Here is a 27984-nt window from a genome sequence, read left to right on the forward strand (position 1 = left end):
GAAGACCAGGCTCTAAATCACCGCATGCCAGCCATGGATATTTTCTAGACTTGCATCTATTCCACGTTGGGGACTGCAGCCGGGGCTGTCACACCCTCCTCGTCCCTTTTCTTGATTCCTTGCTTCTTCTTGTCCCTCTTGTATAAGTACGCAACTATAGCCGTGATGATAGCCTGTGCCCCAAAGGCAGCAGTCGAATAGATGAAACCCTTTTTGAACCTGGGGGAGTCGACTTGTGGGTAAGTCAAGATGGGAACCCAGGCATTGAAGGCGTATCCCAGCGAGTTCATAATCCCAATGACGATGGCTCGCTCTTCGGCATCGGCACCACAGATTTCGTTGGTCCAGCTCATGCTGAGCGGGCCATACGGCACGGAGGCGCGCTGCAGGAGGAACGCGAACCATTTCAAACCATCCGGGACGTTCCAGATGGCTAGGATCAGGGCGGCGAAGCCGCCAAGGAAGGTGGAAATAGACATGATGCTGGCGCGGTGACGGATGGCGTCGGAGATAATGGCGAAGGAGACAGTGAGAACTAGCTGGATTGCAGAGGAGGCTGTAGGAATAATGTTCTATAGTCGCAGTCAGCACTCTAAGAAATCATGGCTCAACATCTTACAGGAGTGAACTTACGATTTTCTCCACAGACTCGCCCCTGGACTTGAGCCAAAGCGAAAAGGGGTTAACGCTGCCAGATGGACCGATGTTGATGAAGATGATGTACAAAATCGTCAGGAAATAGACGTGCCATCTACCAAAGATTCGAGTAAGAGCTGAACGTCCCAGTTTGGTTCGAGGAGCACGACCGACGCTTGCCATGCGCTGTTTCGCTAGTTGGCGGTCCTTTTATGCCAGTTGTCAGTAAATAGAGCTATACTGGTGCCACATCAACTCACATTTTCGTTCAAGTAGAACGCACGCGTGTTTTCAGGAAGATCGGGTAGGAAGAAGTAACCAGCAATGCAGATTGGCAGGCTGATGATTCCATCCATGATCTGAGATTTGATGCCAAGTCAGTATTCGGGTGGCCCCACACTTTCATCACGGAATAAGGGATTTGAGGGGGCTTACAAATAGCCATTTCCATCCAGGAAGACCATGGATTCCGTTGAGGCCCTTGTAAACGCCGGCTTGAAGGTAGCCCGAGAACATGCCGGCCGCAGCGGAAGAAGCGTGGAAAATGCATGCTCGCTTTCCGAGCTCAGATGGCTTGTACCACGATCCTAAGATCGTGTGCGCTGCAGGGTAGAAGATGGACTCAGCCAACCCCACGAAGAAACGGATGGCAATCACATGGTTGGATGTTTTCGCCGCCGCCAGACAAAACGTCAAGACGGTCCAGATCAACTCGCAAGATGGCACCCAGATAGATGGCCGCACCTTGGTGAGGACAATCTGCGATGGGATTTGGCCCACGACGTAACCAATAGTCCATGCGGTATCGATGAGGTTAATCTCGTTACCGTTCATATTGAGGTCCTCCTTCATACCGCTAACGAACGCATTGCTGATGTTCGTCTGATCGAGGTTCTTGATAAAATAGCCAAAGCTCAGCATCGTTATCAAAAAGAAGTCAAGCTTCTGGATGAACACACGCTCCTCTCGCGACCGACCCGGCTCGTAGTCCCAAATGTAGGACCACCATGGCACTTTCTTTTGTCCGACTGACGCCTCATCGGAGAACGACTCACCCGCGATCACTCCCTTGGGAGACGCAGACGCGTTCTCGTGCTCTGACCCCATTCCGAGCAGAGGTGACAGCTCTAATGAGTCCAGTGAGTTAATTTGATGGGATTCAAGCGATTAGAGGTGATAACGTGAGGGGAGACGTCCGTTCATACAGATTTCTGGGAGTTCATACCTGATTTATCTATCCCGCTTCCCGATAAACTGGCCATTTCGCTACGCTAGAGGAGGTTTCAAGTTGGCCACAATCTCCCGGCGACTGGAGACTGCAGAACGGCTAGATAATACAGCGGCCGCTCGTGTGGGTTGCAACGGCTGATGATGTGCTGCGAAGCGCTGATGATTCGCTCGCCCTTGGCGTGGGGTGTGTCGCCATCGCGGGGTCCAGTGTCGTGATTCCGCCAGCATGACCTCAAAACCGCCCTCAAAGGCGACATTTTCTCCGCACAGGTCCCTGGCAGTTGGTTCACTTACGTGACCAGGCATTTGATATTATAATGTGGGGGTCAGTCGAGTATTGATTGAATCTCCGACAACCTTGTCGAGAGGAGCGCGGGTAGATATACAATGGGGCCGGGTGGTTCCGCTCAAGGCATTCACAAAATCAAGCGTCAATGGATTAAACTGCAAGGAACGCCTCTAAATATGAATTTTTGGTCCCATAGTATAAATGTAGAATGTTGCAGTTGGCTCGGGACCCAAAGGGGCGCCGAACACGGCATCCGGTGGCGTCGGAGCTCCGCAAAGCCGGAACGTCGCCGAGTGGCGGGGACTCCCGATGAACCCTTTGTTGGCTCGCTCGCGGTCCCGGGGCTGCAAAATGCATGCATAAGATAAGGTACACCCTGCCTTAGCGCAGCTGCAACCCGCCACTTGGTTATTGTCCGCTGCGGGCGCCGGAGATAGAAGATGGCCCTAAAGATAAAACCTCGAGGCAAGTTTTTGTCACACATTCAATTAATCCCGCCTCACTCGTCGGCTCAATATCTCGATTCGAAACCGGCAAAACCATCTTCGTCGGTAAAGTATCATGTTACCCAGCGAGTTGGGACAGTTGCACCTGTTTTCGGAATCCAATGCACTGCATCGGGTTATTGCTGTTCCCAGGATGGCCTTTCGGTCTACAAGTTCTTGCAAAGAATTTTGGCAGCCCACAACTAACATGTACTTGGCAATGGCTTTGATCCAGTAGTCATTAGCATAAGTATGATAGTTTTTGTAAGCGAGCAATTAAATCCATGCGCTTTATAGGAAGAGAGAAGATATAATACACACTTTAGCTCCATGACTCCGACGTTGAAAGGTCCTCAAGTTCTCTACAAATATATGTAGTGTCGCTTAGATAGATTAGAAGCATCGTGATCAGTCAACAGTGCCAAGACCAGCATCCCAGCCCTGGCATGTTTGCTAGATCTAACAACATTGGCGATGCAGCGCCAAGCCAAAACAAGCTTCGCATGCACTTAAGACGTCATCATGCCAGGACACATGTTTTATTGCGGTCTGTAGCACTCAAGTAAGTAAATGCACTTTGACATAACGGTATTAGTAACCTTGGTTCAGTAGTCGGCATAATACCCGGGACGATCTCAGAACTTGAAGCCCGTGTTCCAGAGCCAGTTCTCTAGCAAAGGCAATATGGCGCTTGAAACAAGGGAATTTGTTTAACTTTTACTTTCATTTTTATTTCTAACCTCTTGGCAACGCAGAAGAAGGTGCAAGTCAACTTTCGTGTCCTTGTAGGCTGGGCTTTGTTCTTCATCCTGCCTAGCATGCCCGTACCAAGGATGAGTGACGTAGGCGCTTTACAACTCCCAATTATCTAGGTTATAAATGGACAGCTATTTGGAATACAAACGTCGCAACTCTAGTGAATTTTCCCACCCACGTGGTGTATTTGTCGTTGATTGAAGACGGGGGCGTTAAATGCCGCCAATATTCATTCACGCTACTTACGAGATGGATAGGATTGTCATTGAATACCAACCCTGTCATAGATCACTCGCGATCCTCCTAGTGGGGAACAGTTGCGTTGAGACTGCCATTGCTGATGGCGTCGTAAGCAGTAAGAAAAAAAAAACCCGTGCTAACTCACAGCAGCCGTTTGCATACACATATCCTGCTCGAGCACTGCCAGTCCTCACGAAAATAAAGTGGCTAAGTAGCTGCCTTTGGATTCGGCGAAATAATGAAAGAATACAGCTAAGTGATTAGTTGCCCCCGAAAGTAAAATACCTGGTTGAAACTTGCAAAAGTCCTCGTCGGGTTCGGCCATCATGCAGGCCATGCTGCATCCTCCGCAGACGAAGATGATTAATGAAACGCTAGCTAAGCCAAGGATCGACGAAGGCAAGATTCATCCATACGGCTAGCAAATAATATCGAGGACGCAGACGAACGATCCGGGAATTGAGAATAATATACCAAAGAGGCCATGCCTTGCCGCGCTATTGCATGAGGCAGGGCAGCATCCCCCGCCAAGTAAGCCGGAAAGGGTTCCGTGGGGTGGGATCCTGGTCTACAAATTCTTCGAAATAGACGACGAAGTCCAACTCTTCGTTCTCTACCTCTCACCTCTCCAACTCTCCTCCTCCCTTCCTTTTACCTCAAGAACCAAGCTTTCTTGGGGTTGCATTGCGGAATTGCTGCCGCAAGACACCGCTTGGTGTCCAATGGCATGGCTCAGCCCGGCTCAACGCGCAGGCTACAGCCAAAAAAGCGCATCCTCCACAGCCCAGCTCCGCCCTCCAGGCACACGCATTCGGCATAAGCGGCATGTGGGCAGCGGCAGCGCAACGGGACTTTGGATCAGCTAGCAGTGCCGTCAGCCCTTCGATCACTGGGAAGCAGCGCGATTTTGGACTAGAAGTGCATGGGACTATTCTTCTTTTTCATTAGCGAGATGACCAGCCTCCAGCAACTCAACAACCAAAGTCCCAAAACCCCCGGCGCAGCCAAGGCATCTTCGTCCCTTTGGCAATGTTTGTTGGGTCAGCCCCAGTTGCAACGACATCATGAAAATTTCCGCGACCCTTGTCATAACAGGTGCCTGGAGGATGCACATCCACATCATCGCGCGTCGTTTGAGCAATCGTGGGGATTTCTAATTTTGACAACCTAGAATTGATTGGGAATACAGAGGATCCGGAAATGTTGTCTTCCTACGTGACTTATAAAAGCTGCTCTGTCGAATCTTGTAAAGATGAATGATGAACATCACCAAACAGCGCGTCTTCCACATACACGTCGTCACCTTACATACCATTGGGTTGCTCTTCTTTGATATCTTGCCATTGATACATCACCACCAACTTTTATCGACATGAGATTCGACACACTCTCGGGGGCCGTTGCCCTGATGGCACTGGGCCAATCTGTGGCCGCCGACCCGTTAAACATCAAGATTCACAGCCGCCGTACGACGGTCACAAAGCCAAGAACTATGAGCAAGCGGTCATCCGCAGGTACCATCCCGATTAACAACTGGTTCGAGAACTTCGACCTTCAGGTAAGCCTCCTAGCCTTGATCAAGAGTGAAGGCCGCCTGCTAACACCAAGTCAGTGGTACGGAGAAGTTGAAGTTGGCACTCCCCCTCAAAAACAGTAGGCTACCTTCTCTATCCCCAACTCCCCGGCATATCTAACACGCAATACAGCGTCGTTCTCTTCGACACCGGCTCAACAGACCTCATCCTCCCCTCAACAGCCTGCAAAAATTGCACTTCCGAAACCTTGTTCGACAGCTCCAAATCCACAACATTCTCCTCCAAGCCCGGCTACAACATCTCAACGGACTTCGACACTGGCGGCAAAAGCGTACCCTACGCCGTCGCGCAATCCGCTGGGGGCTCCGTCGTGACTGACACCGTGACCATCGGCAACCTCACCGTCTCGAACCAGACATTCCTGCTATGCGACACCTTTGCCGAGGCCTTCGAGGAGATGCCCTCCATCGATGGCATCTTCGGCCTCGGACCCCCGGGCTTCTCCCACTTCTCCACAAAGACCAACACGTCGTTCTCAACATGGTTCTGGACCCTCGTGGGAAATGGCGACGTGCCCGAGCCGTTATTCTCCATCTACCTGAACTCCGGTGAGGGAAGCGCGCCTGGGGAAATTACCCTTGGCGGCGTCAACAAAGACCGCTACGAGGGCGAGCTCAAGAAGGTCGACTTCAACATGACTGTCAGCGCCCTCGGCGGCGGCTGGTTCGTTGACTCGCCCCAGTTCTACATCAACGGCAAGACCGTCACCGACTCTTCCAACGGGGGCGCCCCTTTCCCCGCCGGCGTATCCCTCGCCGATACCGGCACTGCGTTCCTGCAGACGCCGGACTACCAGACTGCCAAGGACATCTACGCTGCCATCAGCGAGGACATCACCCAGATCGACCCGCTTGGCGTATGGGGCGCGCCGTGCGACAAGGTCGAGGCGCTCGAGCCCGAGTTGACGTTCACGCTGGGATTCCGCGAGCAGGCGGTAAACTTGACTGTGCCCAAGGATGCGTTCAACTTGGGCGAGTACCCCGGCCACCCCGGCATCTGCCAGACGCTGTTCCTGAACCCCGTCGAGCCCGTTGACGAGCGCATCTCCATCTGGATCCTGGGTAGCCCCTTGCTGAAGGCGTACTACACTGTCTGGGACGGAGGCAACCCCGACCAGTATTATCTGGGCATCGCGAACCTGAAGGCTAACTCGACGAGTGGCAACGGCACTGCGAGCCCGTCGCCCTCTGCGACCCCTGACAGTGCTGGAAGCGTTGCAAGCCCCGCTATGGGTTTGGCTGCCGCGGCACTTGCGGCCTTTGCTTTGATTTTGTAGACAACATGTCATTTTTGTATTATTGAAGAGCCCATTGCTAGTATAATAGAAACTTGCTCGTCATTCAGAGTGCGCCCTTGATGACGTCCGCTGCCCTCTCCGCCACAGCATAGACAAGAGACTGTGTGTTTGCTCTCGGAATCAACGGGAAAACACTAGCATCAACCACCCTCAGGTTGCTGACCCCATAGACCTTGAACTTCTCATCAACGACGCCACCCTTTGCCCGCGGCAGCATGGCACATGTACCGCAGGGGTGATACTCGCTCTGCATGCTGCTACGGATCCAATCTTCCACATTGCTCGCCGTGAGCTCGTGGTATCCGGGCTGGAAAACTGTACCGTCGCCCTGGAGAAGGTCGCTTAGGGGCTTCGTCCGCGCGATGGTCTGCAGATGAAGTGCAATGATTTTCAGCAGCTGCACATCAAGCGGGTTGGAAAGGTAGCGGGGGTCAATTGCGGGATAGACGGTAGCATCGGCGGATTGGATGTGGATGGAGCCTCTTGACAAGGGGTGCTCGAGAACGCCGAGGAGGGAGAGGAAGTTGCCGGCCGAACCAGCTGAGAAGAGCTTGGACGTGTCCGACGAAAACTGGGGCGACATGCCTCCTTCGACGGTCATCTCTTGAGAGACTGCCCCTGATTTGAGGTTCTGAAGAATAAGCCGGTATTGGTCAGCCAAGCCGGGAAGGCTGCTCTTGAGAGAGGGTGCGGCAAGGTCCAGGGTCGATGCGATTTGCTTGAGGGATAAGAGTGATGAACTGGCACCTGCCGAAGACAGACGACCACTCTTGTTCTGGAGGTACAGGTCGAGCTGCTCCTGGAAGTAGGTTGCGTTTGCATAGTCTTCATTGGTTAGTAAACCAGGCTTTGTGGCGAAACTGGAATATATTAGCGGTTGAAACTAGCCATACCACAAAGATTGGAGAGTCAGTTAGACGTACCCGAGAGGGACGTAGACGTGATCTTGCAGATTCTCGCCAACATTGGAGTTGTCCACAAACACTTCGATACCATATTTTGTCAGCAGCTTCTTATCGCCGACACCAGATACTTCAAGCAGTTGCGGTGAGGCCACAGAGCCTCCGGCAAGGATGACCTCCTTCGAAGCGGTTGCTTCGTGCTTTTCAGTCCCCTGAGTCCATCTGACACCTGTGGCTTCGACCCCACCTCGAGTCTTCTTCAACAAGATCTTGTTGACAAAGGCCTCAGTAACAACCTTTAAATTGGGACGTTGACGTGCTGGACCAAGGTAGGCATTTGCAGCATAGCTTCGCGTCGCATTGTCGATGTTGAGCAGGTTCACGTAACCTCCGACAGCGACACCATCTCGGGGGTCGCTTTTCACGCCTAGGCCAAGGTTTTCGAGAGTTTGCGGCCATGCCTTGAGAAAGGGGCTGTAGGTCTTGGGGTACTCGTTGACAATCGGTCCAGCGGTTCCGTGGACGCTGGGGTTGACGTAGCCGAGAAGCAGGTCACTTGTTTGCTGTGCGGATGGAACGACGAACGACTCCGACTTGCGAAAGTATGGAGCAAGCGTGTCCCATGACCAGCCCTTGTTGCCCAGCTCGCCCCAGTTGTCGATGTCTCGCTGAGAAGCGTGAGTCCAGAACATGAAGTTCATGGCGCTGGAGCCGCCCAACTGCTTACCGCGGATGAAGGCGACGACTTTGTTGTTGGCCGAAGTCTGGCGACTGTTAGCGTTGATACCTAGCGGCCAGGACGCAGGCCTACCTGGGGAACGGTCTTGTAGTCCCAATCATAGTCCGGATTGCCGTACATGGCGGGAAACAGCCCGGGCGCCAACACCAACAAGTCCTCGGAGCGATCGGCACCGGCCTCCAAAACAAGAACCGACACTTTGGGATCCTCAGTGAGACGAGCTGCGACGGTTAGGCCGGAAGTGCCTCCGCCAACAATGCTAGAACCAGCGTTAGCGATGAGTCGCAGATGGTCCCAAATGTGACCACTTACATATAATCGTAAACCTCAGCCATGGTGACTCCAGCCAGACTTGTCAAAATAGCCACCCAAAGACGAGATCTCAACATCATTGTCTGATGTGTACTAAGGGAGGGGGTGGTGATTGGGCAGTGAAATCAGTCAAGGACTTTCGTGAGACTCCCGGGGTAGTGACGGTTCATATTGACGGGAAGGGCTTGGTGATATTTGTATTCGAAGCCGAGTCCACAAGCCCTGGTGGATATTCCGCAATGTCTTGTTCCGCCATTGTCGAAGGACGCATCGGGGAACCACAACACGCAGCTGAACGGCAAACCAAGACCTTGACATGGTTCTGAAGCCATAATTAGGGGAACAGAGATGCGTGGCGTCGAGATTCAGCACCACTTCCCGAGTGGACTAGACCTAGAAGGGCGTTCCATTGCTGCTAATGGCAACTTCAAGCAGGCTGCTACGGCAAGACAACAGCCACGTTGCAACCCTACTATTGTGTAATCATCAATTCAGCATGCACGCTGAGTAAGCCATGTCTTGCGGGATTCCGGTGGCGTAGCAGGGGAGTCGTTGCTAGTGTAGAGAGTTCCACTGGGAATTTGCAATAGGGATACACTTGAGCCATAAGGGAGAGTCGAGACAGTGTCGAGGAAGAGTAAGAGTCTATTGACATGCAGCGGGCGTTGGTCCCGGTTGTGGGACAGTTGACGCCCCGAATGGCGCGGCCGGTTGCCTGACGTCGCACAGGAACGGCCGATGGCAACACCCCGCCTGTCCACTGGGTGCTGACGCATGCCCTGGAACCCCCGCAAATTCATGACAGGGCTTCCTCGCTCCCCTCGTACTGGACTCGCGTTACAACGATAAAATAAAAGGGGGCAACGTGCTGTCGTTCTATGGACTTCATTGCGGGTGACAAGGACAACAATTGTCGATTTTCCAGGATTGAACCCGACGTCGACCAGCAGCAAGAGCATTTGCGACTAGGAAACAGGCATACCCAATCCATTTGTTCGGGATGAGTTGAGATTCTCGAAGCTCTTAATGGGAGACGGAAGGCAAAGGGGCAATGACACTGGCACTAGCACTGGCACTGGCACTGGCACGGGCCCTTGCGATCTTGAAGTGCCGACTTGTGAAGATGCAATAACTTTTCTCGTGTAGTCGTGATATGCCCAAAACACCTATTATACAAGCGTCCATTCGATGCCGGTGTTGAAGCATCACGCCGTGCTCTCGACAGCCTACTAGTTTCCTACATGATGATATACAGGGTATTTCGGTTGGCCTCCTCTAGCTTATTGCTGACGCTTCGAAAATTCAGAGCCAGGGCCGTACATGATGATGGGTCTTCGCTGGGCCCTTCGGAAAGCCTCGTCGGCAATGGGGGACGCATCGGATCGAATAACGCTGCCGATGGACATGAAGAAGCTGGACGAACATCAGCTTCGGTTTCGGGAGGGCTGGAACGTGATTGACCTACCCAAAAGTGGCTCCTGAACCAAGCATGTACTGGCCCAGAGTTCTCATGATGCCGTTGGGGCCTGCGCCGTAGCGCATGATGTTGACCGAGCCTGTGAGGAGCAGTGGGTTAGCCAGGTCCAATCAGGCATGGGGAGGAGGCGCGACAAACCGAAGACGAAACCCATGACAGCTCCAACAGCTGTTACAAAGTCAGTTCTATGCTCCTTGGTATTTTTAAAGCATTGGGAACGTACTGCCACCCATCATGGCACCCATCTTGACTGCAAAAGGTCAGCTTGCGCTCGTCGGCGTTGGAGGAAAGGTTCATACGCTTGTCGGAGACGGAAGGGCCCATGGCACCGCCGTGTTGCGCAGGAACGGGAGGCATTGTGAAGGAGCCTTGTAGTCTCTGGGAATCAACCGAAGATTTGTGTCGCGGGGATTGGCCGAGCTTTTGCTATTGCTGCTCAACCTGTCGAGTCGTACGTGATCGTGATGGTGATTTTGTTTGCGACGGTGGGTTGGAGGAGCTCTTCCAATTTGCTACAGCCGACCCAGCCTTGGGGGTGCCACTAGAGCTTTGGACGAATCCAATCCGGGGTACGGCAGTTCTTCGGCAAAATGAAGGAGAGCAGGTGAGGTATCCGCTGAGGTGGCAGAGAGTGGATCTTGACAACGATGTCAGGGTCACCCGATGCACAGGCCACGCAGCAGTTCTCCAGGAGCATGAGTTGGTTGGCTGGCCGCCATTGGCCGTGAGAAACACAGTGTTAGCCTCGGAAGAATGACATCAGCCTTACTGTGGGCTCTCTGGACTGTCACGTGCTCAGGATATCGCTCAGCGCCAGCAATAAGCGCAGTGGGCGGTGGATCCCACCTATGTACCTACAGCACAGGGAATGGCAGACCGCCTTCACCGGATCAGCACCATCTTCCTCTCACCTCACTTCTTTTCTTCCCGAACAGCCCTGATCCTACGTTGCGACGATCAAGCCTTTATCTGCCCGTCTCTGGTAAACCGGTGACGGCCTCGGGGCCTGTGCTGTGCTGAAATTTCAGTCAACCGGGCCACCCCTCCCCTCCCTGTCTGCCCTCCCATGTCGGCTCCGGCGCGTGTTTCCGAGCGTTGTTTGGCCCGACCACGGGTCCCCCCAGTGCACACGCTAGGCGCTTAGCGAGACGGGGCGAGACCTCTGTTCTTTCCCAAATCCTAGATTCAACCTCACCTAACAACGGAGCCCGTCTGCTTGTCGTCGAACGAGGTGCCCAAAACCACCCTTTGCCCGCTCCCTTTCAATTGCAGGTACTGTCTCATTCTGTCTGAGCCTCCCTGGCCCGGTTTTCTGTGGCCCTCCGTCCTGTTGCAGGCCGCCTGGGTCGCGCCAATTGGCTGCCCACCCCTATCCTTGCCGCGACATCATCGCTGACATATTTTTCCCTGGCCAGCGCAGCATCATCCCTTTCTACCGCTCGCGTGCTTCATCGACACGTACTGGCATCTTTTCGACTTCTTCCTGGCCAGCGATTTCTGCGATACCCTCCGGGCTGCGGTGCGAATGGTGACGGAAAGAGCCCCCGACGTCCCCTAGATCAACTACAATATCGATACCCTTCGATCGGCATCTCCTGCCCCTAATCCGACTTCCTTCGTCACACGATCCTTACCTACCATCACCCGACGATTATTTCCTCATGACTGCCGTCGCAAGCCCTCCCAGCTTCCAGCAACTCAATCGACCGGCATGGAATGGTAATGGCGGACAAAGTCTGAATTCAATGAATCCAGAAGAGGTTAGAGGCATGTTCATGCCGCGGAAGACGCTTCAGCGAAGCAACTCATCCTCCTCGGTGTCGTCTACCTCGTCAAACTCCTCAACTACCACTGTCGCCACGAACAACTCGCAACCAAATGGCACACCGGCCTCTACAAACTCCGATATGAGCTCATGGTCGAGCACCGCCTCCCGCAAGCGGCCGCAGCCCAAAGGACCATGGCCACCAGGCAAACCCGAGAGCCAAGGCGACTTTGGCAGGCCGGTCATGCGTTCGCCTATGAATGGAATCAATGGAGGCACCTCGCTGCAGGCTGCCCCAGGGCAACCGCAGATGATGTCGCAGCAAGGGCTCGGGGCAAGACCCATAGGTGACCCGATGCCCAGCGGCCAGCCCGTGCTCTATCTGTTGTCGCTGAACGGCACCTTTGAGCGCAAAACTATCTCGGTGCCTTTCTACCCCGAAAGTCTCCGTATCGGTCGCCAAACCAACCAGAAGACGATCCCAACTGCCACGAACGGCTACTTCGATAGTAAAGTGCTATCTAGGCAGCACGCGGAAATCTGGGCAGACCGTATGGGCAAGATCTACATTCGCGACGTCAAGTCCTCCAACGGAACGTTCGTCAACGGTACCCGCCTTTCGCAAGAGAACCGCGAATCCGAACCGCACGAACTACAGACGGGTGATCATCTGGAGCTCGGAATCGACATCGTGAGCGAGGATCAAAAGACTGTCGTCCATCACAAGGTCGCTGCCAAGGTCGAGCACGCCGGCTTCATGAGCCCCTCCAGTAATGTCATGGACATGAGCTTTGGCGATTTGGATCCTGCCAACGGTGGTATGATGATGCCATCCCCAGGGCCCTTGCCGTACCGCGGCAGGACTGGGAGCAACGCGTCCATGGCTAGCAATGGACGCATGATGGCCCCTCAGAATATGGGCGGTATGCAGCCCAACGGTGCAGCTGCTCGCGGGTTCTTATTAACACCCATTACCACGGAGCATATCGTTAAGAGATTACACGTGAGTGCATACCTGCCTGCTTACTCTTGCCAGTCCACTGCTAATCCAGATATAGAATGAAATGCGAAGCGCACGACTGCAATCCCAAGACCTTTCCCGAACTGGGCAGTTTATTCATGCACTGCTAAGTAAAGACGATGTCAAGGACCTCGAAAAGCCCGAGGGCGCCGAGCCAGTTAGACAGCTTCCCAATGGCAACGCTCTGCCCTTTCGCACCGATGCAAAGACTAGATTCTCCGATCCTCCTGCTCCTCCGCCTCAACAACCCCTTCCGGAGAAGCCTGACGTGCCTTCGTTGAAGCGAGGCACTACCGAACGCCCGAAAACCCACTCCACAGCTAGCAACAACACATCACCCGTTGGACGCGACAACTTGCACCAAATCATTCAATTGACGGAAGCTTTGAACAACGCCAAGAAGGATATGGACAACCAGACTGCGCGGATTAGGGACTTGGAAGACATGCTCCGCAAGGAACGTGAAGCAAGGGAACTGGCTGAAGACATGGCAAAGATCCTCGAGGACAGCACCGTGTCAAAAGATACCAATGGCGCACCCAAAGAACATGACACTGAAGCTCTATTGGCGGAAGCGTTCGAGCCTCCTCGCGAGGGTCCAGACGCCCAGGACGTTGAGATGACGGACGCCGAGCCTATTGCTAAGGAGCCGACGCCGGAAAGCACTGAAGATATTGCTGCACGGTTCCAATCCAAGATCGATCTTATGGTGTCGGAGATGGGCGACCTCAAGCAACAAATGGAGGCTTGGAAGCAAAGGTGCGAGAAGGCCGAGACGGAACGTGACGCAGACCGCAAAACCTTGGCGGAAATGGTTCTCCAGCTCCGAAGAGACGAGGAGGCCAGACAGGCGGCGGCGGCGGCAGCGGCAGCAGCGGAGAAACCCCGTTCACAGTCCCGGGGACGGCGCGGTCGCAAACAAGTGCCCGCTGACAAGACAACATCCGTTGTCCAAACCGACGGCTCTGCTGACTTGGCGCCTGCCGCTGAACAGACCGAGTCCACTGCGGAGGACCCTAGCGATAAGCCGACGCTGTCGCGGGCCAACACCATCACGCCACTTACCACCACGGTACCGGGTAAGCTGGCAAAGGACCAAGCTTTGATGGCCGGGGTCCCCTATGCTTCTATGCTTAGCGTAGTGATCATAGGCATGGGCCTCATGGCCTACATCAATGGCTGGCAGCCTGAGCCAACCTCCCGTCACTGACGGTGGCCTGCTCAACACTTCGATTTCAATTCTCTAGACACGCACTTCCTCGCTGGCGTTGCACATACCTATGGCGTTTTTTTGCATTGGAAGCGGTCATTCGTTTCCCACCGACCTCAACGACGTCGCTGTTCCCTATGTATCTACTACTCTTTTTTTCCTTTTTACTGTATGAATGGCGAGAACAACGCTTTCTTCCCTTTGTCTCTTTCTCACGGGAAATAGGGACGGTTGGGGGAAACAAATGGGTGGGGAAGGCGTTGCTTCGTTCTCTTTCTCGAGTCCTCCTTTTGAGTTCTATTTGATCGCGCTGCAGCACGGGTAAATTTTTTTTTTTGTGTGATTCGGGCAAACAGGAACGGGAAACGGGATGATGGACGACGACGACCTTTTTTGTTAAACTGGCCAAAAAAGAAATTCTGTGATGACGCTTTTTTGTTGCAAAAGACATGTGCTAGCTGCACCATCCCGACGGATGTCTCGCGCTTATTATGCGCTTACATGCATGCATGCGGGCTGCTAGGCCTTGGCCTGGTGCACAGGGTGGGTGTAGAATACTGGCCAGCAGCAGGGGAGGATGACGAGATTAATGTTTGCATAGTACGGGTTGAAATATAAGGACCTTTAATCTTCTACAAGTATGCCCAATGTGATGTGATGCTTCCCTCTTTTGAATGTCATCCGTCCCAGTAACGATTGGGCCATGCATGTGTGCATATATCATCGCCCCGCCGCAAGCCATTCGGTTGCGGCCCATGTTGTTATCGACAGCGAGGCTGGCTGGCTCCCTGGCTTTGGCAGGTGCATGATTTTGTTTACGGCATTATCCATTTTCGGGTCTCGCTGACGGGAAGCCGTCAATGTTTTGGCAACCGCCCCCTCTTTCCCCTCGGCGGTTTTAAACTGTAGGACGGCAGGAGTCATGGCGATGCAGCACTTAGAAAGGACATTGCGGCTGCTCCTGGTCATTGCCTCCTTGGGCATCACATAAGTTACGGGCGGCTACATTGGCACTAGCAGGTCCCGCACACTCGAGATGGCCGGCTGCAGAGTCGCACAATGCCGCGGGAGACCGGGCGATTGTGGGGAGAGCCAGTTCGCTGTCTAAACACCTGACGGCGTTGGCATCGTCCTGCCCCGGGATGGCTTCTCCATTTCGCACGTTCCATTGAGACTTGACCCTGACCTCGAAAGGGGGGCTGGACGTTCAACCACCAAAACGACCTACTGCGCAATGTCACCTCGTGGCAGAGGAGCACCACGAGATGCACTAGGGGAGAGGAAGAGGGACGAAGCAAAAGGAATTCGCCACGGGTGACCCATCAGAACCTTGGGGGCGCCGAGCCAAAGCATCGCTCGCTATCTCGAACTGGCTCTGAACCGAATGTGAGCGTGTATATGTCAAAAGGATCAGCAGACGAGCCTCATCAAGGGGATTTAAGTCTGATGCCATCTATTCGTTTCTTGTTCAACGCCTTCTTATCAGCGCTGGTGTCCAAACCTTGGCATCTCTGTCACTTTATCCTTTCTTCGACAAAGCACCCGGCCGACACATGTACCTCCCCTCCCCCTCCCAGTACGTAACTGCTTTGGGCCTCTTTATGTCTTTTTGAAGTTCTCCCGAATTGATATTTCGCTCACCGACTCATCCAAATGTTGCACCTATCCAATTCCTGGGTGAATGCCGCGCGCTGTCCCTCCGTCGTCTATCCCATATGGCCCTTTTTTTATGTCAGAGATATCATTCTCTACTTATCCACGTCGTATAATCTCACAATCCACATCATTGAATAATAATTTGTATCAATTCCCATCTTGGCTCCCAAGTTCCATCGGTCCTTTCTCTACGTTTCCAAGCTTCACGTAAACACAAGCATCCTCAGGCACCATCCTCCTTTTCTCTCTTCTACATAGCACAGAAGATCCAGTTTAACAGATAACGATCAATTCCATAGCTGATATCGGAACCCAGGTTTTTTTATACTTATTTAATGTACAAAAATGCCCCCCCTTCAGTCAAATCACACAAAGCCACTACCATTTGAACCATACTTCGGCAAACTTACGTTTATCGAGCTTGTCATTTTGCAATACGACGGAAAGAGCCCTGATATTTCCAACGAAATCAACAATTGAATTTAGTAAGAAGCCCCAGGAACTCACCCATATCAATGCACCACTCTTGACGTTGCCGGAGGTTATTAGCTTCCCTACCCCACTGGTCTTAGCCCAGTGAGGCAGGTACTGACGCCCATCGCCAACGGGAAGGCTAACCTCGTGATGAGCATCCTAAGAATGTTAGCAAACGAATGGACGGATTATATACATACCTTGCAGCCCGGTGCTGCGTCGAAGGGAGGGCGTCGTCGCCGGGGCCGAGGAACCTATGACCTGTAGTAACACCATTAGCAGTATCTGCACTCAAAAGAAATCGCTGGAAATCACCAAGACGCTGGGGAAAACAAACAAAGGAAAACAGACGCTGGGGGCAAATGGGGACAGAAGACAAATGAAGAAGCAACGCTGGGAGGGAAAGTGCAGGGGAAGCAACGCTTAACAAGCCATGAGAAAAGGAAAAGAAGACTTACCTCACCAGTATCAACACCTCACGTTAGTACAAAAAGGGGGGGGAATGAGTGTAGGGGAAATACTTACCACACTTACCGCGAAGCAGCTCGAGCTGCACCGAGCCGACCGAGGGAGAGGAGGGCGAGGAGGGGGGAGGTCGACCGATCGTGATATCTAAACAATCAAACACCAAATTCCAACAACAGGCAACAGAAGCATCACCAATACAAACTCCAGACTCCAGACGCCAGACTCAACTCTCAAAACCACAAATTACCACAGAAACAACCAGAGAGAAGACAAAAGAAATAACAAAAGGGGAAAGGGGGAAAACAGAACAAGCACCAGACAACTCCCAACTCCAGTTTTTTTTTTCAGGGGGTTTTCAATTTTACACATTTTTTTGGGCTTTTATTTTTTCAGGGGATGAACAAAAGAAAGAAACATAGAAAGGGGGAGAATACTTCTCTGAGAATCCAAGGACCGCCGAGATCGAGGGCCAGTCTCCAGTCCAGGGGGGTTACCAAGGGGACGAGACCAGCAAGCACCGCGGGGGGCAATCCATTCCAGGAATCCAGGAAGGCCAGAAGGGGAAGAATCCAGGGCCTCTAAGGTGCCAAATCCCAGGGACGATCAGCAAGGACGTTGCTGATCATCATATCCACACTCAAGGCAGGTCGGAGTACAAACTGGCCAGGGTCCTGGGCCAGATGGCTGAGGTCACCACAGAGGGTTTCCTCATCCGAGTCCTCATCCGAGTCCTGGTCCTGGTCCTGGTCCTGGTCCAAGCCTAGGAGGAACTGGGCCGGATCCTGAGCCAGCCAGGAGAGGTCTTCGCAGACCATCTCATCATCCGATCCAGAGTCCGATCCAGAGTCCGATCCAGAGTCCGATCCAGAGTCCTGGTCCTGATCCTGGTCCAGCTGGATCTCAACGAGATCCAGGTTCAAAGGCTCCCGGGAGGGAACAGCCAAGCCAGTATCCTCATCCACGAACCGAACGGTCTTCCTGGGCCTAGACTCCTAGTGGCCAGGTTTGGAGGAGATCTGCGGCGGGGTGGGAGTCCTGAGGATGGACCTCGAAGGAACGGCGTCCTTCGAGGGAACCGGGCACACCTTGGGTCGAGCCTGAACCGGGCAAGGTGCCTTCATCCTGGGACGAGGGGTCCGGAGAGCAGATCCAGAGTTTCCAGTCCGGGAGTAATGGGCCTGGATAGCCTTGGCGTTCCTCTGAGCAATCCGGTCCTTGTCGCTCAGAGGAGCCAAACCACCAGAGGGGCCAGCAGGGCGGGGAGGGGCGAGAATCCCAGAGGATCCAGAAGGGCCAGAGGCCAGGGCCAGAGCCGAGGAGCGAACGGGGACTAGAAAGATGTTAGAACCAAGTCAAGTAGCGCGGAAGGGCGCCAGTGATGCCCTCGAGAGCATCACTGGCGCTTTTGTCGAGGAGGAACAAGAGACTTACTCCTGGAGAACATCCTGGGGGATTTCCGGGAACCGAGGGAAGAGGGGGGTAAGGGAGGAAAGGCCGAAGGCAGCAAGAGAGCAAGAGAGCAGAGTAAAAGCCGTTAAGCAGAGAGCAAGAAGTCTGTGAGCAGAGCAGAGAGCAGCAGTAGCAGCAGAAGCAAAGCCAAAGAGCAGATGAAGAAGAAAGAAAAGAAGAAGAAAAACAGACTTGGGAGGGAGAGAAGGGGGCTATATATACCCATCATGTTGTTGGCCCGAGGGTCTAAACCGCAAGGGTTGCAGTTATGACTCCTCGGAGTCCTTCGAGAGGATTACCGGGCGCGCCGTAAACCTTCTGCTCTTCGAGCAGGTTCTATCCTGACGCTAGGACACCGGTGACCGTTCGTGAGGGGGGTTCTGTATCTCTCCAGAGGTTTTTGTTTGGGCTTGGTACCACAAGATGGCATGGGGGGGGGAGCCTATGAAGGAACATGATTCTTCGGCATGAGTTGGCTAGGGGTGTAACGTGGCAGTTAGTGGAGGAGAATGCCCAGTGAAGGCTCTTGAGGTTGCGTCCCAAGGCGGAGTATTGTCGTTGTTCTCTGTAGTTTGAAAGGTGTAAGTAATGTGGATTGTCCACTTGTACAAATATTACGTACGGTTGCAAATGGAGATCAATTCAAATTGGTTTGCGGGCAAGAGACCATGCTGGGCAGAAAGCACTAATTATCGGTACACTTGCCTCTCTAGACAAGGCCACTAGTGCGTAGATCCGTTCAGTTGATCGTAATATGGAAAGAGCAGAGCTCGCGTCATCCCTCCGTGGTCTCCCCACCCCCCTCCCCCCCTAATATTCTAAGCAAGGCCTCTAAACTCTGTGCTTGGGTGATGATCTTGCAGACGGACGGCAGCACCTGCCTCTAAGGCCCAGGAACACGAAAGACATCCACCTCGACTTCATAGCGAAGAAAACCTTCCCAAACATGATGCAGAAGCCAGCTCAGTTGTTTACGTGGGTTGTTGTTATTGTCGAAGCGTTGGTGAATAAGCTTTCCAACGTTGTGGAGCGATCGCGCCGTACCCAAGATCCCGCGACCAACGCGAACCAGAATCTGGACTCCGGTGGATGTCAAGGCGGTAAACATGAAAAACAATAACAATGAGCCATTCTCCTTTTTGTTTTCCCCGAAGAGATGTGGGAAATGGTATCACAGCTTCGATGATGTCTTGACTTTCATATAACGAGGCTTGGTATAGACCACGAGAGTCGATGAGGTGACGTTCGGGGAACATCTTCAAGACGCCAGGCCCCCCTGTCGCCTGCCAGATCCAGAAATTTAGGGGTCTCTTGTCGGTTGCGCTAATGCAGGCTCCCGCTTGCTTAATTATAAAACGTCTTTTGCGCCGATCAACCTAGCAGCGCTGTCGTTCAAGGTTTCTCCCACATCGCCGGAAGCATTCGGTCACTCTTGCCACAGGAGAAGGATACAACGTTAGTGATATGGAGCTGAGGATGTTGTGCACGAGATCTAGAATGGTCGATATTCCACTCGGCCTACCTGACTCAAAACCCTGCCCATTTTGGCATTTGATGGGAGGCGGGGGAAGCTTTGAGGGCAGAACTGTCGTTTGCACGGCCATAGAACTATTGGACGTCGTTTCAAAGCTCGCCATTTTCCGAAACAGTTGCCAAAGCCGCCCCGAGGATTGTCAGGGCCGTGACTTTACATTTCTTTACACTCTCCTCCATTGGAGCTTTCCCGCCTCATCCGCTGCCTCTGTCTCTCTTCCACGTAGGGAATGGTTGTTCGGGCTCGTGGTAGTAGATGTAGGTTTAGCAGCATCGTTCCGAGAAGACCTGGTGTATTGCATTAGCAACTTGATTCCAACGTCAAAAAGAATTCCGAGTTCAGGTCAAAAAGTTCATGTTAATTAAATCCGAGAGCTTAGAAAACATCCTGAAATCCTAGAATCTCGCAAACAACGGTCTTTGGCTTGTTGTCCAACTCCGTTATCTTTGTTTATTTTGTTTTTTCGTCAATATTTCCATGTGGTTAGAGATAAAGACTCGTAGATATGGGAGTCAGAAATTTGACTACTCAACGCCGCCCGTTGTCGTTTCCGTTGTTTCTCGTGGCTGCTCCCAAACAGGCCTTCACCAGCCCGACATTGCATTCCTCGGGAGGGAGGCGTACACAAGTGCCGGCCTCCCCTTTCGGGACACCTCCTCGTCCTCCAAATCTTCAGACACACTACACCAAAGGCTCGTTGGCGCCGCAAACTGCAAAAAGTAAACGGGCGCAGCATTCTTCAAATTATTGCAAAAGGACCAGTGAACCGTCTCATAATGCGAGCCACTGACGAGAATATGCGCCATTATTTGATTGAAGCATTCCAGCGCCCGCCGCATCGCCCTTTTCTCCCTTCTCCCTGACAACGCACGTGTCAAACAAACATGCAACAAAAGGTGTGTGATTTCTATTGCATCCTTGACGTTTCGCGCTGTCAAGGCCATCGGCGCTGGTATTTTTCTATATTCAATCTCCCATGCGGGTAACAAACCACAAGAAGCCCACATCATCCTCAACGATACATCGACAGATCTCCTTGCAAGAAGCGGCCACTACAACGTAATTGAACAGCATGCATTTTGCAGATCATTTCGGTAGGTCCTAGACGAGCATTCATCGTTGAAGTTTCTTACAAAGCGGCAGACGGGTGCTCTTTCATCTACGAAGATGACTGCACAACAGTGACAAATGAATATCTGGTCGACCCAGATGAGCACACAAGTGCGATGCCCTTCAAACGCCAGGATGCAGGGGCATATGAGCAGCAGCATGCAAACATACGCGCATGGCTTTCCGATGTCATAATTGAAGAGGAAAACAAGCCGCTCGTGACTGATGTGCTGCATGCACTCGGCAATCTCCAGAGCTCGGGGCCGGGGACGCCGCAGGCAACGATGTGGCACGCATCGGGGAGGCAGACACAGGCCAGGACGACTGTGAACGTCCACACCTTGGGCCCGGGGTTCGGAGGAAGGGCGCCGCAATTCGCGTCGTCCGAGTTCTTCGCCAACTTGGTGGTGGTGGCCATTCTTTTAATGTTTGCGCCGGGGTTTACCCTCTTGGCGGCGAGTGTTTTCGTGACTTCGCGGGTGGCGGAGCGGTGGGCTGGACAGCAGTAGTGGGGTTCAAAGATGACGATATGATGGATGTCGCACACGAAATCATGTGTTATGAATGTTTGTTGATGACTAGTTCTCATGGCCTACCGGCGACCATTCTCTTGCTGGAGCAAGTCGCCGGGTTGGATCGGATTTGAGCACCATAGAATGGGTCGTTTAGTAATGAAGCCTGTCGTGTTTACACCCTGATCCAACTCTTTCGTCCATGCCTGTATGGATCGGGCAAACCTTTGGACAATGGAGTAGTTGGTAGAAGCTCAAGTCTGCAGAACCAACTTTGTCCAGCGGAAATAAAGGTTTCCCAGACACTGCTCGGGAGCTGCCCGGCGCAGTGCTGGAAGATACAACCGGTGTTTGGGCCCGCACCAATTGTGAGTGTCGTTCTTTCCTCGGGTTGTTTGCTGATGTCAGCATCGACAGGACCTCTCATGACAACGAGTCCTACGCCAAAAGCCGAACTCTAGCTTCCATCAATACGGTGCCGAGGATTGACAAGAGCGATTTCCTAATGCTACATCGGGCGGCTTCAACTGGTTACCAACAACTCACTGAAAACACCGACGGGTGGTACACCAGTACGACGCGACTCCCCATAGTGGCTTCCCCCACAACGGCGCTTCCGCGTTTCCCCTCGACTCGCCTACTGGCAGCATCGACGGTGTAGCACGCTGGATTCTTCCAAAGTGTCTGGCCTCCCGGGTTCCCTTTTTGTCCGAATCCAAGGAGGCCGCGCGTGGCAGCCCCGAAACTCTGGTTCAGTCTATACGATAAACTCGGACCATGCAACCTTGATCATGCCTGGAAGACCCCCTCGGCCCCAATGTGACGTCCCAGGATTAGCCTTTGTTACGTCAACCGGGTGGAAATGCCTTTGCGGTGGTAAGCGGGCGCTAATGAGGGCTGCAGACACCAGAGCCTGCAGAGGAGAAAGGCAGCACCACGTCTCTCCTATTCCATCGAGCCGCATGTCATGGACGACTTCCTTCCGTCGATCGTGATTCGCCCGATTTTTGCAAGCTTGACGAATACGGATCATCCACGAAGAATCACAGGGTCAGGGTCCCATGTGGATCTCCCTCGGCGGGCATCGAAACCCACCTTGCGCTAAGCCTAAGCCCACTTTCCCCCGGCCGTCCGCGGCCGTCCGAATGACAAGGACTATACAGATCAGTACGATTCCACCAGCCAGATATTAGGGGGTGGTGAAATTTGATTCTTCGGAGCCATCCAGCTTACGGATATGTCCAACCCCAAAATGGACCTGGTTACGGCCGGCCGCGGGCAGCCGACGTCAGCGTTGGTGGAATTACAACATGCCATATAACTCTTTGTGGAAGGGGGATATCTCGCAGTCAGGGGGAAATGTTGAGTACAGCAGAGATATTATTCAGTTTAAGAACTCCAACAGAAACATTTCAGTAACCCGAACCGCAGTTCGTCTTAATTCTCGGCATCGCATCGCTTCATCGACTTTGGACGGCTGCCCGTGCCCTTGGGTGCTTAACGAAAGCCATGCAACCGGACAACGAGACAGCCTACCGTTCGGCCTCAGCCGACGAGGGTTCTAACTCCTCGGAATCGACCATATTTGACTACGTGCAGAGAGAAATTGGGTATCTGGCACGCGAAATCACAAATGTTTCCCAGCAATACAACGCCAATGCACATCTTGATGTCCTGAACCCCCCAGAGAACAGCTACCTCGACCCAAATTCTTTGAATTTTGACACCGTCGCCTGGACGAAGGCCTTTATCAATCTTTTCGAATCAAATCCAAATGCAGTACCAAATAGAGTCACCGGCGTCGCATTCCGGAACCTTAATGTCTTCGGTTACAACTCTGGCACCCAATACCAGAAAAGCGCAGGCAATATTGCGCTCAGTATGGCGTCCGATATTGTGGGCTTTGCGACAGGGAGATCCAAAGGACGAATCGATATTCTACGGGACTTTGAAGGTCTCGTCGAGCCTAATGAGATGCTTCTTGTTCTCGGCCCACCTGGTTCGGGATGTTCAACGCTTCTCAGGACATTGGCTGGCCAAACCGAAGGCTTGAATGTAGCCGATAACTCGTACATGAACTTCCGGGGTAAGCTGATTTTCTGTGATTTGCGACAAAATCGCTAATTCTGGTTAGGAATCGAGCCCAAACACATGCACGAATGGTTCCGTGGCGATGTTCTGTACAATGCCGAAGTCGACGTCCACCTGGCACCTCTGTCGGTTGGCGATACACTCGAGTTCGCAGCAAGGGCCCGCGTTCCGTCATGGGTTCCTGACGGACTCACGAGTGAGCAGTATGCCCGTATCATGCGTGATGTCATGATGGCGGCCTTTGGTATTTCGCATACTATTAATACCAAGGTTGGCGATGACTTTGTACGCGGCGTGTCTGGAGGCGAACGCAAGCGAGTCAGCATTGTCGAGGCCGCTCTGACTGGCGCCAAATTCCAGTGCTGGGACAACAGCACGCGAGGACTTGACAGTGGAAACGCCATCGCCTTTTGTCAAAACCTTCGGACGCAGTCAGACTTAATGGGAGTTGCTTCAGTTGTGGCAATTTACCAGGCACCGCAATCGGCGTATGAGGCAAGTTCCGACCAGGCACTACCCAGTACCCAGAAAGGATTTATTGCGAGATCTAACTACAAACAGCTCTTCGATAAGGTGACGGTAATATATGAGGGGCAACAAATCTTTTTCGGCAAGATTGACCAAGCAAAGCCGTACTTTGAACAGTTAGGGTTTCAATGTAAGTGCAGCTACGTATGGGCAATTTTTATTTCGATTCTAATCCAGTCCCTCCACAGGCCCAAAACGACAAACGACACCGGACTTCCTCACATCGATGACTTCTCCGAACGAGCGACGCGTTAGACCCGGATATGAAACCCTCGTGCCTCGAACCCCCGATGAGTTTGCGGCTAGATGGAAAGCATCGCAAGAACATACGGCTCTTCTTGCCGATATTATGGCGTACGATAAGGTCCATCCCGCAAAAGACCGTCTCGAAGAATTCCAACAGAGCATTAAGGCCGAACGGAGCCCTATGAAACGACTGAATTCCCCATATATGATCACTTATCCAAGTCAGGTCCGACTGTGTCTTTGGCGCGGCTGGAAACGCCTAGTCGCCGACCCCGGGTTCACAATATCCTCGCTCGTCTTTAACATCGTCGTGGGTTTTGTTCTCGGAAGCATGTTCTTCAATCTCAAGCCTGAATCTGGTACCTTTTACTACCGTGGCGGCTTGATCTTCTTCGCTCTATTGTTCAATGCCTTTGCCAGTGAAATGGAGGTCAGTTGCACCCTAATCCCTGTATTCGAAACGTTCACCTATAGCCTCGCTCCCCCCGTCAAAATTTGCGCTTTTCTCGTTCCGGGAGGCTGACACAGATCAGGTTCTCACACTCTATGCACAAAGACCAGTTATCGAGAAGCACAACCGCTACGCGTTCTACCATCAGTCCGCTGAAGCAATTTCCAGTTACGTCACCGAACTGCCATACAAAATCACGAACGTCTTTACTTTCAACTCTATTCTTTACTTCATGGCCAACTTGAATCGCAGTCCTGGGCCGTATTTTTTCTTCTGCTTCGTATCACTTTTGGTTCTTCTGGCAATGTCCGGCATCTATCGAACGATGGCATCCCTCGCGCGAACATCGCATCAGGCCATGGTTCCTGTCACTCTGATAACGATGGGGGTAATGATGTATGCGGGCTTCACGGTACCAACGACTTATATGCAGGGGTGGTCACGTTGGATGGGCTATATCAACCCTCTGTCGTACGCATTTGAAGCGCTCATGGCAAATGAATTCCATGGGCGGCAGTTCAAGTGTACTGGTCTTGTACCCTCAGGCCCTGGCTATGACGATCTCCCTTTGGCAGGTCGCACATGCGCTGTCGTTGGTGCCGTGGTAGGATCGGATGTCGTGGACGGCGACCGATACATCGAGCAGTCTTTCCAGTACTATAACGCCAATAAATGGAGGTATGTGCAAACAAGATTCAGTCGCGAAAAAGTCTAATTCTTTTCAGGAACGTGGGCATAATGTGTGCTTATGTAGTCGTCTTCTTCATTACCTATCTTATAACCGCAGAATATGCCAAGCCACCAAAGAGTGAAGGAGAAGTACTTATTTTCCGACGCGGAAAATTGCCTGCCAGTCTGGATAATAAACTCCGAATGGATGAAGAAAACCAGAGTGGAAGAGTTGTCATGACCGAAAAGCTGTCCTCGATACCAGCAGAGAAGCAGGGTCTCGAGCAAAGACCAAAGCCAAGCGCTTGCGGGAAGCCGATCTTTCACTGGGAAGACGTCTGCTACGACATCAAAATCAAGGGCCAGGATCGATGCATCTTGGATCATGTCGATGGGTGGGTTCAGCCGGGTGTCATCACAGCTCTTATGGTACGTTTCTCTGGGTTAGAATACCTCAACGTCCGTGTTGGACTCTAACAGCCACGCAGGGCGCATCAGGTGCTGGCAAAACAACTCTGCTCGACTCTCTTGCATCCCGGATTACTATGGGCGTGCTTTCTGGAGATACCATGGTTAACGGTCAACCTACCGACAAATCGTTCCCCAATCGTGTTGGTTATGTCCAACAGCAAGATGTTCACCTGGATACTATGACGGTCCGAGAGGCCCTCGAGTTCAGTGCCTTGTTAAGGCAGAGCGCCGAAATTCCCCGCGAAGAAAAGTTGGCATACATTGACGAAGTCATTGAATTGCTTGATATGAGCGCATATGTGGACGCAGTCATTGGGACCCCCGGCCAGGGGCTTAACGTGGAACAACGCAAGCGACTGACGATTGGGGTCGAGCTTGCCGCTCGACCGCAGCTCCTGGTGTTCCTAGACGAACCAACCTCCGGCCTTGACTCACAGACGTCCTGGGCAATTTGCGATCTGATTGAGAAGCTTGCAAAGAGCGGACAGGCTATTCTTTGCACCATTCATCAACCGTCCGCCATGCTATTTTCGCGCTTCGACAGACTGCTTCTGCTTCAGCGAGGAGGAAAGACGGTATACTTTGGAGGTAGGCCTCTCCCCCCCGCGTACTTTTGGCATTACACTGACAGAAATGAAGATATTGGCAACAACTCTAAGACGATGATTGATTATCTTGAGCGGAACGGCGCGCCACCTTGCCCTGCCAGTGCCAATCCTGCGGAATGGATGCTCAACGTCACAACTCTAGCTGAAGATGGACCTAACTGGTTTGAAATTTGGCGTTCATCTCCCGAATATAGAGAAGTGAAGAACGAGCTTCAAGTCCTTCGTCAAATGTCCCAGGGGCAAAATTCATCCACCGACGAGGGTCGCGAGGCTGCTCAAGAAGAATTTGCTAGTTCCTTCTGGACGCAATTACTGCTCGTCTTTGCACGCACCTTAAAGTACTTCTGGAGATCTCCAGTGTACATATGGTCGAAGCTCTCACTTACCGTGCTATTGGTATGACTCCCTTGTTCTCCTATGGAACACGTGCTAACCACGGTCATTCAGGGTCTCTACATTGGCTTCACCTTCAAGTCAGATACCAGCATTCAGGGAATGCAGAACCAGCTTTACTCCTTCTTTATGTGTCTAACCACCGTAAACGAGTTCAACAAGCAGATCATGCCTGTTTTCATCCCACAGCGAGCGTTGTACGAAGTGAGGGAGAGGCCGTCCCGCGTCTATCGTTGGGCTAGTAAGTGAGATTCTGTCAACAACTAGCAGCGTCATGCTAACTCCAATCCAGCCTATCTGCTGTCGAACATATTCATTGAGATGATATGGAACACCTTGGCCGCCGTGATTTTCTTCTTCTGCTGGTATTACCCGGCGAGGTTCTTCAACAACACGACCCCCGAAGATGTCACGATTCGCGGCTTCACTGCCTTCCTGTTCATGTGGATGTTCTTCCTCTGGATGAGCACTTTTTCACACCTTGCCATCGCGGCCATCGAGACAGCCGACTTGGCCAGCATCCCGGCCAGTCTCTTCGCCATTCTTTGCATGTCCTTCTGCGGCATAGGTGTTGTCCGCGCAGATCTCCCGGCAATCTGGAGCGATTTCATGTACTGGGTTAGCCCAATGTCCTATCTTGCGAGCGGTGCTTTGTCCACCTGCTTGCATGGCTCCAAGGTTGTCTGCGCGGCAAAGGAGCTTGTATCCGTCCCGGTGCCGTCGAACATGACCTGCGGGGAGTTCCTTGGCCCGTTTGTGCAAAGTGCTGGCGGATATCTCGTCAGCACTGCCACGACGGATTTCTGCCAATACTGCCGCTTGAAGACCACGGACGACTTTTTGGCGGGATTCGAAATCAAGTACGATGACAGGTGGCGGAATTTTGGCATCTTGTGGGCATACATAGTATTCAATATCGCCGCCACATGTGGCCTCTACTGGCTGGCAAGGGTACCGAAGGGGGAGGGAGTACGTCGGAAGTAAGAAGCCTCCCCAACCGGACACCTGGGTAATATCAGATGCACCTGCATATTAGAAAGCGAGATGGAGGAGACTGCTCAAACCCGTAGATCTTGGTTATGGGGACAAAGGGCGATGTACTTTGGCTGATAGATAATATTCATTTAATCGTCTTTGATCAACACTAAAAGGAAACATGGAGTTGACGTGACTCGACCAAATGGCATGTATTCTGGTGAGAAGACAAGAATTGCCACAATGCGCCAAAGATTTTTTACCAACAAATGAGGAACGTGACGAAACAAACCAAACTACCGGTAATAAGAAGACCAAGAAAAAGCTCCGCTCCGCTTGTGGGGGCGCCTCCATGATCGGAAGCCGATGCCACGGATGAAGACTTTGCCGCTTTA

The 27984-nt window shown here is 52.6% G+C and overlaps 7 protein-coding genes across 7 annotated transcripts; 3 read left to right on the plus strand and 4 right to left on the minus strand.

Moving 5' to 3' along the window:
• Window positions 1-56: 56 nt before the first annotated feature.
• Window positions 57-1743, minus strand: EsH8_III_001415 (uncharacterized protein; the record flags this gene model as incomplete). Its single annotated transcript, XM_083263140.1, has 4 exons — window positions 57-572; window positions 634-843; window positions 897-995; window positions 1072-1743. The coding sequence occupies 4 exons, from the start codon at window positions 1741-1743 to the stop codon at window positions 57-59; spliced, it is 1497 nt and encodes a 498-aa protein (XP_083123627.1).
• A 3265-nt stretch (window positions 1744-5008) lies between these two features.
• Window positions 5009-6507, plus strand: EsH8_III_001416 (pepsin-like aspartic protease; the record flags this gene model as incomplete). The annotated part of the gene is made up of 3 exons (XM_083263141.1): window positions 5009-5194; window positions 5249-5289; window positions 5343-6507. The coding sequence occupies 3 exons, from the start codon at window positions 5009-5011 to the stop codon at window positions 6505-6507; spliced, it is 1392 nt and encodes a 463-aa protein (XP_083123628.1).
• A 64-nt stretch (window positions 6508-6571) lies between these two features.
• EsH8_III_001417 (GMC family oxidoreductase) lies at window positions 6572-8504 on the minus strand (the record flags this gene model as incomplete). Its single annotated transcript, XM_083263142.1, has 4 exons — window positions 6572-7388; window positions 7452-8194; window positions 8242-8428; window positions 8482-8504. The coding sequence occupies 4 exons, from the start codon at window positions 8502-8504 to the stop codon at window positions 6572-6574; spliced, it is 1770 nt and encodes a 589-aa protein (XP_083123629.1).
• A 1257-nt stretch (window positions 8505-9761) lies between these two features.
• On the minus strand, window positions 9762-10315 carry EsH8_III_001418 (reactive mitochondrial oxygen species modulator 1-domain-containing protein; the record flags this gene model as incomplete). The annotated part of the gene is made up of 5 exons (XM_083263143.1): window positions 9762-9894; window positions 9947-10037; window positions 10097-10126; window positions 10182-10208; window positions 10258-10315. 5 exons carry the CDS (start codon window positions 10313-10315, stop codon window positions 9762-9764), a joined length of 339 nt encoding a protein of 112 aa, XP_083123630.1.
• A 1304-nt stretch (window positions 10316-11619) lies between these two features.
• Window positions 11620-13954, plus strand: EsH8_III_001419 (uncharacterized protein; the record flags this gene model as incomplete). The annotated part of the gene is made up of 2 exons (XM_083263144.1): window positions 11620-12726; window positions 12782-13954. 2 exons carry the CDS (start codon window positions 11620-11622, stop codon window positions 13952-13954), a joined length of 2280 nt encoding a protein of 759 aa, XP_083123631.1.
• Window positions 13955-17130: 3176 nt separating this feature from the next.
• Window positions 17131-17996, minus strand: EsH8_III_001420 (uncharacterized protein; the record flags this gene model as incomplete). The annotated part of the gene is made up of 3 exons (XM_083263145.1): window positions 17131-17530; window positions 17600-17882; window positions 17984-17996. 3 exons carry the CDS (start codon window positions 17994-17996, stop codon window positions 17131-17133), a joined length of 696 nt encoding a protein of 231 aa, XP_083123632.1.
• A 4670-nt stretch (window positions 17997-22666) lies between these two features.
• On the plus strand, window positions 22667-27598 carry EsH8_III_001421 (ABC-2 type transporter-domain-containing protein; the record flags this gene model as incomplete). The annotated part of the gene is made up of 8 exons (XM_083263146.1): window positions 22667-23243; window positions 23292-23906; window positions 23965-24452; window positions 24556-25151; window positions 25199-25571; window positions 25631-26617; window positions 26669-26855; window positions 26907-27598. The coding sequence occupies 8 exons, from the start codon at window positions 22667-22669 to the stop codon at window positions 27596-27598; spliced, it is 4515 nt and encodes a 1504-aa protein (XP_083123633.1).
• Window positions 27599-27984: the final 386 nt, after the last annotated feature.

The sequence above is a fragment of the Colletotrichum jinshuiense genome, chromosome 3 (assembly GCF_051148585.1).
Source record: "Colletotrichum jinshuiense chromosome 3, complete sequence".
In the NCBI taxonomy this organism is placed as follows: domain Eukaryota; kingdom Fungi; phylum Ascomycota; class Sordariomycetes; order Glomerellales; family Glomerellaceae; genus Colletotrichum; species Colletotrichum jinshuiense.